A 19,090-nucleotide genomic window follows, 5' to 3' on the forward strand; every position below is an offset into this window, starting at 1 on the left:
CAGAAAGGTATAAAAGGAAATTCAGGTCATTTACGAGCTTCATTGTATTTGTGTCATACCTGTCCAAAATGGAAATATACAACTTAAACTTTGAACAAGATTTTTTTAAGGGTGAATGAGCATTTCTCTGAACATTGCAGCAATAACATTTCTATCACTGCAAGTTAGAAAGTATAAAATCTGGCTGCTGGGAAAAACAACCGTATTTGATTATTACAATTCATTGCTTCACAGAGGTTGCAAATTCATACTGTAGCATGCAACAGCTGCTGACCAAAGAGTAGCCTCACTAACTATGTTGCTGTGAGGGTTTGCCTAGAAAAATAGAACACTATGAGCATCGGAGTTGTTCAAATATTTAAGAGAGCGTACAATATCACCCACCTAATATTACAGCTACAAAGTGCAATGCACTTTCCCTTTCCTATTCCTTGACAATAACACGGCGGCAGAGAGTAAACAAACATTTGGATTTGGATTATTATTATTATTGACTTTGATGGCAATGTCTCCTCTTTGTGCAGATTGGAGTTTGAGTGATACAAACATTCCTCAGGGTCAGAGTGCTCTGGAGGCAGGAATAACACATGGGGTTGGGGGTCAAGCAGGGACGTGGGAATGATTTTTAAGTAGCTGCAAGGAGCAGACTTTTGCTGGTGACCGTAAACAATTGTCTGTTTTTGAAGCCATGCAGATTTAGAGGAATATCTCGTTTTAAATTAACATTAGGATTACGCTGTTATGATGTCATTATTCAGTCTTCCATCAATTTTGCTCCTTTTCTCACTCACCTACATGTCACCACCTGCTCCCTGCCCGCATCGTCATGCTCTCTCTCTTTGCTCTGAATACACCCCACGGCTTTAATGCTGCGCAACATTCATGATTTTACTATTGATTTGAAGAAGTATTTCACACCAGTTTTAGAACATTTGACACTACCACAGACAGTCAACTTGTCTCCACAACACTAAAACAACCTCTCTATTAGAGAGGTTGTTATATCTCAGATTTCTCATTTGTTTTGTTTTCTCCACTATAGTCCCGTATTCACACACATTTATCTTTACTGGCCCAGTTGTTGTAGCATTGTTTGAATTTGTAATAAGATCAAGAAGACGTTGGATTTCGCCATTCCATGGCCGGTAGAGGCTGCGCAGGCATCCGCCGATAACGATAGTTTGTAAAACATGCTATCAGCACAGATTAAACCTCTATTTTGAACCCATTAAATAACACAATGACTTCCAGGTGAGGGAACCCATGCTAATGTCCGGGTTTTAGGACTCATTCCTGCCACACTCAATGGGCAGAGCCAAAGAAGAACACTTTTTTCTGTGTGACTGAAGACCAGTGAAAAGAGGAAAGGAGTGAGGAGGTAGCTAATATTATGAAGTATAGCGCTCTTGCTACAGAGTGGAAAAAATGCAATCTAGCCATACTACGTTATCTAGGTTAGCTAGTTAGACTAGCTGCCATTTCGAGTGAAAAGCGATGTGTTCTATGTGGAATCACTTGGTTTGTCGAAGTAAAACTCTTCAAATAAGGATTAACTCGATTCATTCGTCTATGGGGAAACAAATGGAGAATTCACTTCCTCAGTCCCATGGGCAATCTCGCAATCGACTTTTAAGCTATAGCTATTTAGGCGAGCTAGCTAGCTAGCCCGCTGGCCTTTCAGGATCACAAATGCCGTGGTCATGAATGAGTGGAAAACGAAGTCATGGCCATTCATATTTTGAGTTCCTTCATGGCCATATACAGGTTTGCCATTTAGCTAGCTCCAAAAAAACTCTGCTCTTTGTCTCTGCCCATTGAGGTTTAGCTCAACCAATGAGGTGATTTCTACCTCCAGAACAGCTTGGCCTTTGAGAAATGTCTATATAACTAAATATCTATGCTGCCCTCTCTGGCAGTGGCTTTAGAGATACAGATACCCTATCCAGTAAACCAGGTGGAAAATGCCGAAAGCAGTGGGAAAGAATACTCGTGCGTAAGAGTCGATCTTGGACACGCGGACGTGCATCCTGTTTTCACGCCAGGCGCCTGAGCGGCAGTCATCGAAGCAGCAGAAGAAGCTGGCACAGTCTTTCCCATCCAAACACTCGGAGGCGAAGTCGTCCTCATCGTGATACGGCACAATGTTGTTCATCTGGAGCAGGGACGTTCCAGGACGAATGTTCACCATGCTAGATGATTTCTGCTGGGGGGAGTTAATCAATCAATCAATCAATCAATCAATCAATCAATCAATCAATCCATCAATCAATCAATCAAGCCCAAATCATAACGAGAGTTATCACAATTTGAACACACTTGTTGTTGGGTTTGCTCTGATTTCTATCCTTAGATGTATTTATGTTTAAGGGGGAAAGTCGACAGAGCTCCATGCTCCTGTCCAGCGACACCCTGCTTCACATTGATACACTTCCACACAATGACATTGGGAGGTGCTGTACTGATGACTGCACACAGCGCATGCACCTCATGGCGAGGAAGTAACTTTGGTTACAGAGGGAACCCTCTTTGTTAGTTCTCGGTATGGATCTACTTAAAAAATGACCGTTTCCCATAACTTTGGATTATTATTTAATCGCGTGGGGGGTATACGAGTCACAACATGTACATGTGAGTGTTTCTGGCGCTGTTGGAATGTGTATTTTGGGCGACTGACCAGTACCATAGACTGCCATTGTAGTGCTAAGCTATTAGCAGTGAGGGGTGTCCCGCAGTTGGTACTGCAGTGCACGCACAGTGAAGATAAAGGCATCCACATTCTACATTTAATATGGGCAATATGGCAAATAGGTAAATGAGAAGATGGGGACCGCACTCAAGGATATCGTTTTAATTTTCTTTAGCAACAGCAACAAAACGTTTTCGGCCGTCCGGCCTTCATCAGTGTCCGAAAACGTTTTGTTGCTGTTGCTAAAGAAAATTAAAACGATATCCTTGAGTGCGGTCCCCATCTTCTCATTTACCTGTGACATTTCTACATTGGACTACACACCTGTCTGAGCGCAGTGGTTACCTTCTCTACTTTCAATATGGCAAATAGGCAAATCTCTAAAAATGTTGGCTGATCCCTTTAAACATGTTAAAGTCAGCGGTCATTTCAGAACCATAGTGAAAGAGACAGCTCCTCTGCTCTCAGGTGCTGGTGCTTGTTTTCATGTTTAAATACTTTGACTGGTTACCAGGTGTCAGAGCGCTGTCCATGGTTCTGATAGCGTGTTATGATCTCTCTATTTTCCCCATACAATAGCCTAAGTAACTCATTCAACTGTAAAATCCAAATGTATAAATGTAAAATAGATATATATAGGCTATGCCTAATGGTGTGCGTGTGTGTGTGTGTGTGTCTGAGCGTTGCTTGCGTGTGTGTACTTCGTAACTAGCATGTAGCCTACTAGGGGGCCCTGTCAAAATTGCTTGCACTGGGGCCCATCATGTCTACCCTACACCACTGGGACTAACACACTTCACATGTGGTTCAGTGAGGGTGAGGGTGAGTAGATAATGACTGCATTCCAATTTCCTATCCCTTGAATAGGTTTCAAAGACAAAATGATGAAGTACTGTGTACCTGAGTGCTGTTGTTGGCCTTAGTCTTCTTGGTCTGTCTGTTGCTGGTGAAGTAGTGCAGTGTGCCGTACTCCATAAGGGCAGCAAAGGTGAAGATGAAGCAAACGGAGACAAACAAGTCCATGGCGGTGACATACGACACCTTGGGCAGGGACTTCCTGGAGATGGTGCTTAGTGTTGTCATAGTGAGCACTGTGGTAATGCCTGGATGGGACCACACAGATACCAATGCAGTCAGTAGAATATCAAATACTGTGAAAATAAGATACTTTTTATATGTTAAAGCTGGACTGTGTATCTTTTGTCTCCCCCTTCTAATAGGACATTTTACGCCATGTTAAATAAACAGAATTTAAGGTATTAAGAGATGGAAAGACTCCCGTCTATGTTATACGTTCGTTTTAGTAAAAAAAGAAAAGAAAGACATGTAATTTCTTCCCTTTAGTACAGACTTTGTTTAGATTTGCAGCTTTTGGTGAACATTTGGACAAGAGGCACTACTACTTCTAACTGGTCTAACTCGGTGGTTCCCAACCACCGGGCCGTGCACACACACACACACACACACAAAAAAAAAAAATCACAAACATTTTTTTACAAACTACAAACATAAATAAACGTCAACTTGAAACTATGTTTCAACTACCACACAGCCTATAATATTATAGCCTATGTTTATTATTTTTTATTATTATTTTCTATTATTATTAAAATTGACAAGCGGTCCGTGACTTTTTTTCCATCTATCTACCGGTCCTTGGCACAAAAAAGGTTGGGAACCCCTGGCAATTACTGTGCAGTGATCAGGCCACAAGGCAGATTGACAGCCTGTTCTAGTTAAACTCTGTAGGATATGAGACTAGATCAAACCCAGAGATGTGCGGGCTGGGACTGCATCCTTGTTGATCCAGAAGGAGACCCAGGACAAGACCACGATCATACTGCATGGAATGTAGGTCTGAATGGTGAAGTAGCCCATCCTCCGACTCAGGTCAAAGAAGATCGTCATGATCACATATTCCCCTGAAAAAGTAACAGCAAGATAAGAATACGATAGGGGGGGGAAATAAATATTTCTATGTTACTTTACCCCTACTATGTTACTTTACCCCTGGATAGATCCAGAAGATCTTTATGTGCCCAGTTGAGAACGGGTACCCTCCCTTTGGCTATTGAGGTTGGCAGGTTCAATTCTATTCCTGAGGAGGAGAGACTTTGTACTGTATGTGAATTAGGTGTTGTGGAAGATGAATTTAATTTTTTGTTTCATTGTACGCTATATGAGGAACCAAGATTATCTCTATTTCAGTTAATGCAAAATAAGAAACCGGAACTATTTTGGTCAGGAGATGATGCGAAGTTGGAATGGTTGTTCAGAGATGAAGTCTTCAGTTTGGCCAGGTTTATTGGGAGGGCTTGGAAACTCAGAATGGAGAAGCTGTTCATCTGAATATATAACTCTGTCTTGTTTATGTTTGAGCGTTTTGTAGCTTGTTTGTATTGTTGAACTTGAATGATTTGTGTCTTGTAAGCCCAGACGGGCTGGGCACCTTGAATATGGTGCATGACACAGAAATAAAAATTTATCTATCTATCTATAGACTTGATCTTATATATAAATAAATGCATTTCTTTTTTTAAGCGGTGCAGCCGTTTCTATAAGTGACTGTGTGTTTGAGCACGGGATGTGTGCGCACGAGATGTGTGGACGAGATTTAGCCTAGGCCCCTCCCCCCGGTTCGTACAAGGGGGAGAGTGGGGTTGGCGTAACTGTAAAGTGTGCTTTCTGCTTTGGGGTCATACACGTCTTACACTTATTGTGGTCTGTATTTAGAGAATTCTGGTAAAACCCTGAGGCAAACTTTGCACATAATCTGTATTCGTACTTGCAATCGGTAACTGTCTGCCTTTCCGAAGCCCTGCCACTCCGAACGTTAACTTCCATTATTCGGACTGGCGGTCGTTCACCTTAGAAGCCGCAATGCCGACCTTAGGTTTAGGCGTGGGGGTGGGAGAGGTTAGGTTTTGGGTTAGGGTCTGGGGGAGGTTAGGTTTAGGCATGGGGGGAGGTTAGGTTTGGCGTGGGAAAACGGGGAATATAGAACCCGGAGAACATAGACATGATCCCTTTCTGAGTGCCGATATTTCGGAGTGGCAGCACGTCGGAGTGGCAGCACGTCGGAGTGGCAGCATGTAACCCTTGCAATCATCTACTTTAAAACCAAAGTATCTCCACATTACAGATATTTTCAGGATTGTTGGATGTTGCTTGATCCTAAATTTTTCCAAAGATAATCTCTGCTGCTTCTTCATCTTAACCTTTGTTTTGATCACACACTGCACATTATTATTTTTTGATTGAAATGCAATGGAAGGACTTGACTGCAGGAAATTAACAAACACTTCAATATTGCCAACGTAACCAAACCCTGAACTAGATCCAGGACCCTTATCCTAACCTAAATGTAATCCTAATGCTAATCTTAATCCTAAACTCAAATCCTAACAAATGAACCCCTTGAAAAGAAAAAATAATGTTCTCTCTCCAGTAGCGGCTCCAGCCAATTGTGGCTGGGGGGCTAAGGGGGGGCTTAAATATTTACAGCGGGGGCTAACTTTTTCTACATAAATAGACAGTGGTTCTCTTCTCAACCTGTGGTACAGGTACCACTGGTGGTACGCGGGGGCCCTCCCTCTCATACATTCATATGGTGGTAATTTCTCAGGTAGTTGTATAAAAAGGTTGATAACCACTAATATAAGAAATAATAATAATATGATTGATAGGGTGTGAATTAGGCTCTACTATTAGACAAGGAGGGCCCACTGCTTTTCCATTGAGAGCCAAATCCCCAACCCAACATTATGCATGCTGATCCAAATCATACCATATCATTATATTAGTGATTTCTCAGAGAAACAGTAGTGCGCGCCCCATTAAAAAAAACGAGGAGCCGCTATTTTGAACGGCTCTCAGAAAGGAACGGAGCCATAAGATCCGGCTCCCTTCAAAGAGCCGTAATTCCCATCACTACCACGGAGGTGTGTAAATGTTGTGTTCAAGGAGGCTGGGAATTTTCACTTCTACAATTGATGAACAGAGCACCAATACATCGATCAATGGATTATTTTTTAAATTAATTTATATTTTTAGAATAAACTTCAGAATATTTGTGTATTAGCCTAGTTTAGTTGTTATAAATTAAGTTTTTGTTTTTATCCAAAGAAATTTCCAGGGGGGGCTTTAGGGGGGCTTGGCTAATTTCAGGGGGGGCTCAAGCGCCCCCTAGCGCCCCCTTGCCGCCGCGGCTGTCTCTCTCTAAAGTGAAGGTCTAAAACTCAAAATGCTTCTCACAAGGATAATAGTATAAACAGACTAAACACAGACACAGTGCATGGAGACCACCTCTCACCTGACTGGGTGTGTGCCACCTCGGTGGTGTTCCTCAGCCCTACAAAGGCAAACTGGTAGAGTCTCCAGTAGCGCTGGTCTGCTACCTCCACCGAGCGCCTCTGCCAGCGGTACATGATCTCATTCTTAGGATAACCATCTACAGATGCCCACACACACAAAAACACATGCAACAGATCAACTATTAGCACTGATGTTTATCATATCCATGAGGCAGCACACATCCAATGTCTGTAACGTACATCACATTGCACTATGGCAAGGCAAAGGGGAGCATTCAAGATGGAACTGACCAACTCGGCCTCAAGACATTTCTTGAAATGAGCATGTTTTCCCGAGCAAATAATGTGCTGTGTGCACAAAAGTGAAAGAAATGCATTTCCCCACCAGCTAAGCATTCTTACATGACCTTAAAGCCCCATTATGTAACTCTTTTAACTCAATATAACAGCTTTTTAATGATTTTGATGGTACATTACAGTGACTTCTAATAGTGAGAATGACGGCTCTGTCATTCCCACACCGCCCTCTGAAGGCCTGTTCCTGCACTATGAAGTTTTGGTGGCTGTTCCCCCGGAGGGGCTTGACAGTGTCAAGTTGCTTGGAACGTTTAAGACAATTTCCTGCACAGCTCCTTCAAATTAAACGTTAAAATTAAACAGGATGCTTTTATTGTGAAGTATTTATAGGAAGTGAAACTTGTTTCACTTGCTATCTTGATTAGCTACTTCTCTCACTGAAACAAGTCAAGACAAGAAGATTTGGTGATATTTGGAGCTTTTCTTTCAGCAAACCAGTTATAAACACTGCAGAAAGGTAATGAAAGTAGAGAGTACAAGCAGAAACAGTAAAATAAGGCTGATATCTGAATGTCCAAACAGGGAAGTGTAGCGTTTAGATGGGGGTGCAGTTTCCCCAAATAGAAAAAAAACTATACAGAATGGGGCTTTACATTTTTAAATCCCAACTCACACAAATAAGTTGCGATTTTTCTTATTTAACCATGACCAAAGTCTTAGCCTAACTTTTACAAAAATGTTTTAGTTGCGTAAACCTAACCCTAACCCAGACTTTAACCAAAGTTGTTTTGCTTGCCTAAACTTAGCCATTACCTTTACATGTGACGAAAGGTGAAAATGGCATGTCCAATTCGTGCTACTGTCACAAAATCCAATTTGTGCTGGAGGAACATAATCTTCACAGCATTTCTGTCCACAGCACGTTACCTGCATCTCAGCCATCACACTCATTTCACCACATTTCGTGAGACTGCGTTGGAACTGACATCTGTCCTTGACCCCATGGAATGGTCTTGCATTGGTCACTGGTGTGCGGAGGGTTAAGGTCATGACAAGTCATGGGCAGCCGAAGCACGATGCACGATGGGACGGATGGAGGATGATGCCACAGACAGCATGAATCAAATCGGGCAAAGGGTGCATCATTCATGAGTCTGTCAGAGAGGATGGGACTGGGTGACCTCCTTTCTCTGCCAGTGGAGCAGATGATAGATCGGTACAGGCTTAGAGGGGGCAGCCTCAAGCAGATGGGCCTTTTAGGGTGAGTGGGGGGGGGGGGGGGGGGGGGGGGGGGGGGTCGAAGGACCAGGGCATAGGCACTACCACTAGCCCACACAGGAGCCCCTCTCTCTGGGCAAGTTACTGAAGCTGAAGTCGAGATGACGGATTCAAACATGGGAGGGGGAAGCGTTTTGAACACCTACAGCTTGAAAACTCCAGCGGACACGAGTGCTCGTCCATTGGAAAGTTATGCAGCTTAAGGTAGCACTCCGCATTAATAGTCAACCTGACAAAACAGAATTGTGACAGAAAGAAAGCAAGTCTCAGCGTGGATTACATTGTTTTATGTTTTTCCCTCTCAGGTGTGATTGAACGTTATAGGCCCTTTTCACAGCAGCCATTTTGGAGTGCAAAAGCAGGGTAACGTTAAACACACGTGTAACCAATAACAATCAGGGCCCTGGCACTGGAACACCAGACACCTGGAATGGAACCATCTGGAATGGTTACACCTGTGTTTGCCCTGCTTAAAAAACAAATAAAAAACAAACTAATAAAACGTTTGCCCTGCTTTACCACCTCAAAACGGTTGCTGTGAAAAGGGTCAATACACATGTACACGTCCCTTTTGTTTCTCTTAATTCTACCAACAAATGGTGAAAAAGATAACAATGACATATAGATCATGCTTTGACAAATAGTGGGCACCTAAAAGAGGGCTACATGACATGTACAGATGCACACACTAAAGCTGCACAAACAACAAAGATTTCTGTGGAGTTGATAGTTCGAAAACACTACAAAATGGCTAACAAAACGGACCCCCTCTAAATGGGCTGCATGGCACTCTACCTCAGTGTGTACATGACTACCTCAGTGTGTACATCACTCTACCTCAGTGTGTACATGACTCTACCTCAGTGTGTACATGACTCTACCTCAGTGTGTACATGACTCTACCTCAGTGTGTACATGACTCTACCTCAGTGTGTACATGACTCTACCTCAGTGTGTACATGACTCTACCTCAGTGTGTACATGACTCTACCTCAGTGTGTACATGACTCTGCCTCAGTGTGTACATGACTCTACCTCAGCTACCTCAGTGTGTACATGACTCTACCTCAGGTACCTCAGTGTGTACATGACTCTGCCTCAGTGTGTACATGACTCTACCTCAGCGTGTACATGACTACCTCAGTGTGTACATGACTCTACCTCAGTGTGTACATGACTCTGCCTCAGTGTGTACATGACTCTACCTCAGTGTGTACATGACTCTACCTCATTGTGTACATGACTCTGCCTCAGTGTGTACATGACTCTACCTCAGCTACCTCAGTGTGTACATGACTCTGCCTCAGTGTGTACATGACTCTACCTCAGTGTGTACATGACTCTACCTCAGTGTGTACATGACTCTACCTCAGTGTGTACATGACTCTACCTCAGCTACCTCAGTGTGTACATGACTCTACCTAAGTGTGTACATGACTCTACCTCAGTGTGTACATGACTCTGCCTCAGTGTGTACATGACTCTACCTAAGTGTGTACATGACTCTACCTCAGTGTGTACATGACTCTACCTAAGTGTGTACATGACTCTACCTCAGTGTGTACATGACTCTACCTCAGTGTGTACATGACTCTACCTCAGTGTGTACATGACTACCTCAGTGTGTACATGACTCTACCTCATTGTGTACATGACTCTGCCTCAGTGTGTACATGACTCTACCTCAGTGTGTACATGACTCTGCCTCAGTGTGTACATGACTCTACCTCAGTGTGTACATGACTCTACCTCAGTGTGTACATGACTCTACCTCAGTGTGTACATGACTCTACCTCAGTGTGTACATGACTCTACCTCAGCTACCTGAGTGTGCACATGACTCTGCCTCAGTGTGTACATGACTCTACCTCAGTGTGTACATGACTCTACCTCAGTGTGTACATGACTCTACCTCAGCTACCTCAGTGTGTACATGACTCTACCTAAGTGTGTACATGACTCTACCTCAGTGTGTACATGACTCTGCCTCAGTGTGTACATGACTCTACCTAAGTGTGTACATGACTCTACCTCAGTGTGTACATGACTCTACCTAAGTGTGTACATGACTCTACCTCAGTGTGTACATGACTCTACCTCAGTGTGTACATGACTCTACCTCAGTGTGTACATGACTACCTCAGTGTGTACATGACTCTACCTCATTGTGTACATGACTCTGCCTCAGTGTGTACATGACTCTACCTCAGTGTGTACATGACTCTGCCTCAGTGTGTACATGACTCTACCTCAGTGTGTACATGACTCTACCTCAGTGTGTACATGACTCTACCTCAGTGTGTACATGACTCTACCTCAGTGTGTACATGACTCTACCTCAGTGTGTACATGACTCTACCTCAGTGTGTACATGACTCTACCTCAGTGTGTACATGACTCTACCTCAGTGTGCACATGACTCTACCTCAGCTACCTCAGTGTGTACATGACTCTGCCTCAGTGTGTACATGACTCTACCTCAGTGTGTACATGACTCTACCTCAGTGTGTACATGACTCTACCTCAGTGTGTACATGACTCTACCTCAGTGTGTACATGACTCTACCTCAGTGTGTACATGACTCTGCCTCAGTGTGTACATGACTCTACCTCAGTGTGTACATGACTTTACCTCAGTGTGTACATGACTCTACCTCAGTGTGTACATGACTCTACCTCAGTGTGTACATGACTCTACCTCAGTGTGTACATGACTCTACCTCAGTGTGTACATGACTCTACCTCAGTGTGTACATGACTCTACCTCAGTGTGTACATGACTCTACCTCAGTGTGTACATGACTCTACCTCATTGTGTACATGACTCTACCTCAGTGTGTACATGACTCTACCTCAGTGTGTACATGACTCTACCTCAGTGTGTACATGACTCTACCTCAGTGTGTACATGACTCTACCTCAGTGTGTACATGACTCTACCTCAGTGTGTACATGACTCTACCTCAGTGTGTACATGACTCTACCTCAGCTACCTCAGTGTGTACATGACTCTACCTCAGTGTGTACATGACTCTACCTCAGTGTGTACATCACTCTGCCTCAGTGTGTACATGACTCTACCTCAGTGTGTACATGACTCTACCTCAGTGTGTACATGACTCTACCTCAGTGTGTACATGACTCTGCCGTTGCTCCACAGTCTCAGGAGGCGGTTTGGAGTGGTGATCCAGTGGGCATCAGATTTGCGGGAGTTCCTGAAGAACGTGTCTGGGATCCAGATTTTGCCGACCATGTTGCTGTTGAGCATGAGCAGCTTCATGGAGCTGTTGAACTTCAGTCGGCTGTCATACCACGTCTGGGCAAAGAAGATGTCAATGGTGTATTCCTGCAACAGAGTTCATACATTCATGCAAATACAGTACAGCCAATAATAAAAAGAAACTTTAAAAAAGTTACAGTTACAGGGTAGTATGTTCGTATTCAATTAGCTCTACCCTTTTAGGCTCTGCCATACTGGAGATATCCCCACGCGACAGCATAAGACTGATGATTTTTCATCCATGGTGTCACCAACCAGTGACACGCGGCCTTACAGGCATTCCCCCTTTAGGTCTGCAAGTGGGGTATAAGCCCGCGCCTGCCCATTGTTCACCTCCCAATAGCAATCCTTAGGCTCTTTCACACCGGCCTTGAAAGCCGAAAAATGCACGGAAAATAGGATTAGCGCCTCCGATGTGAAAGTCGTGAATGCGCTTTGGTGGACAATTGTTTTACACCTTTTGTCCCGCGACGGGAGGTAGTAACAGCGCCGGGTTACCTGGCAACCCGCCTCCACTTGAAAGGTCGTCGCAGCGAGCCGGAAAAGGTGCGAATGGTCTGCTCATTCATAAAAAAAATGACAGGGGAAATCACCTCATGTGATCAAGAAAGTGCAGTAGTGAAAGTAAAAAAAAGTAGCCTATACAATCATGACTGCAGGGACGCCAGGAGGAATGCTCCGTGCGGTTAGGCTTTATGCTCAAACGATGTTGACATTAGTTAACGTTAAGTAGTCATGCGCATTTATAGCCTATACTATTCCCCCGACGAACGTTATGCAGACTGCAGCTGTTTGATATGCGGGCGGTCGTGTATCGTTCCAATTTTAGTAGGACACCATATCGATCTGCCCGCCCACCATGCGAGTTGTTGAATGAATTCGTTCATCATACAGTAGCCTAGGCTACACTAACCTATGAAAATATTCATTTGGGCTAGGAGGAGCAGGAAATCCCTCCGCTCGCCTTTCAATGCGGGAGCAGGGGATTTCACCTGAAAGTACAGAGCAGCACGGTAATGTGGCCGTGCTGCTTGGCTCGTGTGAAAGCAATTTCTGTGGCGAGGCGGCTGCCTTTACGGGACTCCTAAACGGCAATTTTTGCGCGATCTGTGTATGAAAGAGCCTCTTCACTCATGTGTTTGTGGAGCAGTGTACCTCGAACTAAAAGAGCTTTGCTCATTTCTATGAACTTCAAGAACTCCAAAACGTCCATTTATATTCAATTAGCTCCGCCCTTTTAGGCTCTGCCATACTGGGGGAAAAGGGCGGAGCTTGATACCCCGCTTGCGGACCTAAAGGGGGAACGCCTGTAAGGGGGCGTGTCACTGGTTGGTGACACCATGGATGAAAAATCATCAGTCGCGTGGGCATATCTCCAGTATGGCAGAGCCTAAAAGGGTGGAGCTAATTGAATATGAACTTCAGTTTACAGTTTACTAAAAATATTTTTTATGCGATTGTTTATGGAGCCTTATGGTATCGGTAGTGTAAAAGGCCAATAGTAGCTGACAAAGTAGCTGTGGCTCACCATGTTAATGGGGTCCACTGGTCCAATGCTGTTGACATACACGGCAGTTTCAATCACTGTTGGCCTCACTGAAACACACCACACCACTCTCTTTATACACAATGTCACTGAAACACACCACACCACTCTCTTTATACACATGTCACTGAAACACACCACACCACTCTCTTTATACACAATGTCACTGAAACACACCACACCACTCTCTTTATACACATTGTTACTGAAACACACCACACCACTCTCTTTATACACATTGTCACTGAAACACACCACACCACTCTCTTTATACACATTGTCACTGAAACACACCACACCACTCTCTTTATACACATTGTCACTGAAACACACCACACCACTCTCTTTATACACATTGTCACTGAAACACACCACACCACTCTCTTTATACACATTGTTACTGAAACACACCACACCACTCTCTTTATACACATTGTCACTGAAACACACCACCACTCTCTTTATACACATTGTCACTGAAACACACCACACCACTCTCTTTATACACATTGTCACTGAAACACACCACACCACTCTCTTTATACACAATGTCACTGAAACACACCACACCACTCTCTTTATACACATGTCACTGAAACACACCACACCACTCTCTTTATACACATGTCACTGAAACACACCACACCACTCTCTTTATACACATTGTTACTGAAACACACCACACCACTCTCTTTATACACATTGTCACTGAAACACACCACCACTCTCTTTATACACATTGTCACTGAAACACACCACACCACTCTCTTTATACACATTGTCACTGAAACACACCACACCACTCTCTTTATACACAATGTCACTGAAACACACCACACCACTCTCTTTATACACATTGTCACTGAAACACACCACAGCACTCTCTTTATACACATTGTCACTGAAACACACCACACCACTCTCTTTATACACAATGTCACTGAAACACACCACACCACTCTCTTTATACACATGTCACTGAAACACACCACACCACTCTCTTTATACACAATGTTACTGAAACACACCACACCACTCTCTTTATACACATTGTCACTGAAACACACCACACCACTCTCTTTATACACAATGTCACTGAAACACACCACACCACTCTCTTTATACACATTGTCACTGAAACACACCACACCACTCTCTTTATACACATTGTTACTGAAACACACCACACCACTCTCTTTATACACATTGTCACTGAAACACACCACCACTCTCTTTATACACATTGTCACTGAAACACACCACACCACTCTCTTTATACACATTGTTACTGAAACACACCACACCACTCTCTTTATACACATTGTTACTGAAACACACCACACCACTCTCTTTATACACATTGTCACTGAAACACACCACCACTCTCTTTATACACATTGTCACTGAAACACACCACACCACTCTCTTTATACACAATGTCACTGAAACACACCACACCACTCTCTTTATACACATGTCACTGAAACACACCACACCACTCTCTTTATACACATGTCACTGAAACACACCACACCACTCTCTTTATACACATTGTTACTGAAACACACCACACCACTCTCTTTATACACATTGTCACTGAAACACACCACACCACTCTCTTTATACACATTGTCACTGAAACACACCACACCACTCTCTTTATACACATTGTCACTGAAACACACCACACCACTCTCTTTATACACATTGTCACTGAAACACACCACACCACTCTCTTTATACACATTGTCACTGAAACACACCACACCACTCTCTTTATACACATTGTCACTGAAACACACCACACCACTCTCTTTATACACAATGTCACTGAAACACACCACACCACTCTCTTTATACACATTGTTACTGAAACACACCACACCACTCTCTTTATACACATTGTCACTGAAACACACCACAGCACTCTCTTTATACACATTGTCACTGAAACACACCACAGCACTCTCTTTATACACATTGTCACTGAAACACACCACACCACTCTCTTTATACACAATGTCACTGAAACACACCACACCACTCTCTTTATACACATTGTTACTGAAACACACCACACCACTCTCTTTATACACATTGTCACTGAAACACACCACACCACTCTCTTTATACACATTGTCACTGAAACACACCACACCACTCTCTTTATACACATTGTCACTGAAACACACCACACCACTCTCTTTATACACATTGTTACTGAAACACACCACACCACTCTCTTTATACACATTGTCACTGAAACACACCACACCACTCTCTTTATACACATTGTCACTGAAACACACCACACCACTCTCTTTATACACAATGTCACTGAAACACACCACACCACTCTCTTTATACACATTGTTACTGAAACACACCACACCACTCTCTTTATACACATTGTCACTGAAACACACCACACCACTCTCTTTATACACATTGTCACTGAAACACACCACACCACTCTCTTTATACACAATGTCACTGAAACACACCACACCACTCTCTTTATACACATTGTTACTGAAACACACCACACCACTCTCTTTATACACATTGTCACTGAAACACACCACACCACTCTCTTTATACACAATGTCACTGAAACACACCACACCACTCTCTTTATACACATTGTTAGCAGCAGCTATCAGCACCGCCAATCCTCCACCACTCTTCTGCAACACGGGCAGGGCTACAGTATGTAGCACGTGCTACACATCTGTGTGCTCTGTGCTATGAATGAATTCACTGCAGTAGCACACGTGCTACACATCTGTGTGCTCTGTGCTATGAATGAATTCACTGCAGTAGCACACGTGCTACACATCTGTGTGCTCTGTGCTATGAATGAATTCACTGCAGTAGCACACGTGCTACACATCTGTGTGCTCTGTGCTATGAATGAATTCACCGCAGTAGCACACGTGCTACACATCTGTGTGCTCTGTGCTATGATAACATTAGTTACTAACCACTTCGCCGCAGCCAAAACACGACCAAACATTCCACAATGACACCCGCTAATTCGTCAGAGTGGATTAATGAAATAGCTGTAAATACATTAGTGTCGGCTTGTCTGGGCTGTGATCTATAATTAACTAGATAACGGGGGTCCACCCGCTATGCCGACCACCCGCAATGCCGACCTTAGGTTTAGGCGTGGGGGTGGGAGAGGTTAGGTTTTGGGTTAGGGTCTGGGGGAGGTTAGGTTTAGGCATGGGGGGAGGTTAGGTTTGGCGTGGGGGCTGGGAGAGGTTAGCTCCACCGACACGCTGCACGCCGCCTCGCTCAGCTGGTTCTGCTTGTGGGCTATCGGCATTGCGACCTGTCGGCACTGCGGCCTGTCGGCACATAGACGCGGCACCAGATAACGTTAGCTTACTTGCTAACGCGGCTAGCTAATATAGAGCATTTACCACCCAGAAGCTCCGCTAACATAACATAACCGTCTTGTGTGGATAATGGAACAGTTGTAAATATGCCTAACGTTACTACCATCGTGCTTATGGAACATTGTTTGACTGCAGTAACAGATAAAGTGTTCAGAAATGCCCAGGTTTGAGGCTTGGGACTGGGAGTGAGCGAATGGGAAGGTGCTGTAGCCTGGAACGGGAGCCCGGTGTAGCTGCTCCATTTAGCTGGTGTAGCAGGTATGGAACCACCGTAAATCTAGCGATCGGGTGGGTAAAGTGTTCAAGCAGAGCTTGATAAAAACCAACAGTCCAGGGCAGGCAGGACAAATGTTCTACTAGCCCAATGCATAGACTTGTAGCTATACAGTCTGGCTCAAGGTAACGTCTCTACTCCCCGCTCCCCGCAGCCATCGCAAGCCAAAACACGACCAAACATGCCACAGAAACATCCAGTAATTCGTCCATAATCCTTCCAGTCCGTCTCGAGGCTGATAAGACCGATAAATTGTCCAGGATGCCGTTTGAAAGTGAGTTGACACTAACATCCCATCTCAGGGATGTAGCCACTAGCTCTGTAGCTTCTTCTTCTTCTTCTTCTTTTTTGGAGTTTTATGGCGGTTGGCAAACATATGTATGTGCATTACCGCCACCTACTGGAGTTTGATGTCTTCTTCATAGTGTAATCTAGCTCTGTAGCTGTTGTTGAGTGTGGAGAAAATGTAAGGAGCCATATGATTGGCTGAAAGCAAACACACCTGTTTGGCTGATGAATCTGTCAATCAGAATCATACAGCTTTATCAGCCAATGGTGACGTTCGTTGACCTGCACGTCAGGAGAGTCTCAAAATTCACCACAGAGATTTCTCTCACAAATGTAGACAGAGGTTCACAAATGAGAAGCAGTTTGTAATGCACATTGAGCAATTCGCATGATCTGTGAATTTATATTACAAGTGTGCTTCAAAATAATATTTGTGAAGCAGGGCGTGTGCATTTCCGAATTTATATTACAAGTTTGCATACAAATTATATTTGTGAAGCAGAGCATGTGCATTTCCAAATTTATATTAGAAGTTTGCATAAAAATTACATTTGTGAACCAGAGCGTGTGCATTTGCGAAACAGATTGTGTGCATTAGTGAGTCCGAAATACAACTGCGAAACAAAGCATGTGCATTCGTGAAAAACCCTGCGAGAGTTCAATACATATGAGACGTTCTAAGCCCATACTTTTGCGTCGACTTGCAGGCTGTTTGACTAAAAGCCCTTTATTTCGACTGTATAAAAGCTGCTGGGGGGCTGGATCGCTGCGGGTGTATCTCTGACATTTCAGAGCCTTGATATTGGTAGGGACACGTCCCTCTGTAATGTAAGCAATGGATTTACCCTTATTACTGTGAGCTGAGTGAACAGCCGACATTTGTTGCCAAAAAAGAAGATTTCCAGAAGACACACTGTACTTGCCTCCGATATCCGGCCGTAGTTTGTTGTCATAGCCCTCCAGCAGTTTATTTAGGATCAAGGTCACATCGCTCTCGTAGACCCTGGGTGATAAAACCCAAGTCTTATTTATGGGGACGTCTTCGTAGTCCTCATCCTTTTCCTCCTTTGAACTGGGTGCAATCGCCACACTAGAGAGAAGGACAAGTGATAATGTAAGGACCAAGAAAGACACCATGAGATGGATTGGATGTGTGTAGGGATGGGTATTGTTTTGTCGTTTTCCGATACCGGTGCTAAAACGACCCTATTAATATGGTACAGTACCTGTGCCTAAGACACAGAGTGTGCAGAGGTGTGGAACGGCTTTGCGGCAATGTCACAAGTGATCAGTGTTGGGTAGGGGTGTCACAATATATCGTCCCACGAAATTTCGCGATAGTAAAACGTCACGATATGTATCGTTGAGATGAAATCTCATATCGCAAATTTTTTTTTTTTTTTTTTTTTTTTTTTTTTTCAAAAAATAGACTAAGAAACGTCTTTGTTTGTTGAAGTTCAATGTGTGGAAAGTAGTTCAGTTGAACAAGTCTCTGAAGAGACACATGAGAAGTTATACAGGAGAGAAACCATTCAATTGAGTTTCTGGCGAAACTGTTTAAAAACTGAAGATGCATAAAAAATAGATTAAGAAAAGTCTTGTTGTTTGAGTTTGAAGAAAAACTGAAGATGCATAATGAGAATTTATACTGCTGAGAAACCTTTTAGTTCAAAGTAAATCTAAGTGACGGTGTAACTCCGGTGGCCGACAGTGCTGCTGCCCTG

The 19,090-nt window shown here is 43.6% G+C and overlaps 1 protein-coding gene across 1 annotated transcript; it reads right to left on the reverse strand.

Moving 5' to 3' along the window:
- Positions 1-1,921: 1,921 nt before the first annotated feature.
- On the reverse strand, positions 1,922-18,503 carry gabrg1 (gamma-aminobutyric acid type A receptor subunit gamma1; the record flags this gene model as incomplete). Its single annotated transcript, XM_083633222.1, has 8 exons — positions 1,922-2,200; positions 3,587-3,789; positions 4,456-4,608; positions 6,999-7,136; positions 8,721-8,803; positions 11,700-11,920; positions 13,383-13,450; positions 18,281-18,503. 8 exons carry the CDS (start codon positions 18,501-18,503, stop codon positions 1,922-1,924), a joined length of 1,368 nt encoding a protein of 455 aa, XP_083489348.1.
- Between the last annotated feature and the right edge of the window lie 587 nt (positions 18,504-19,090).

This window comes from Poromitra crassiceps (assembly GCF_964638095.1).
Source record: "Poromitra crassiceps genome assembly, chromosome: 3".
NCBI lineage: Eukaryota > Metazoa > Chordata > Actinopteri > Beryciformes > Melamphaidae > Poromitra > Poromitra crassiceps.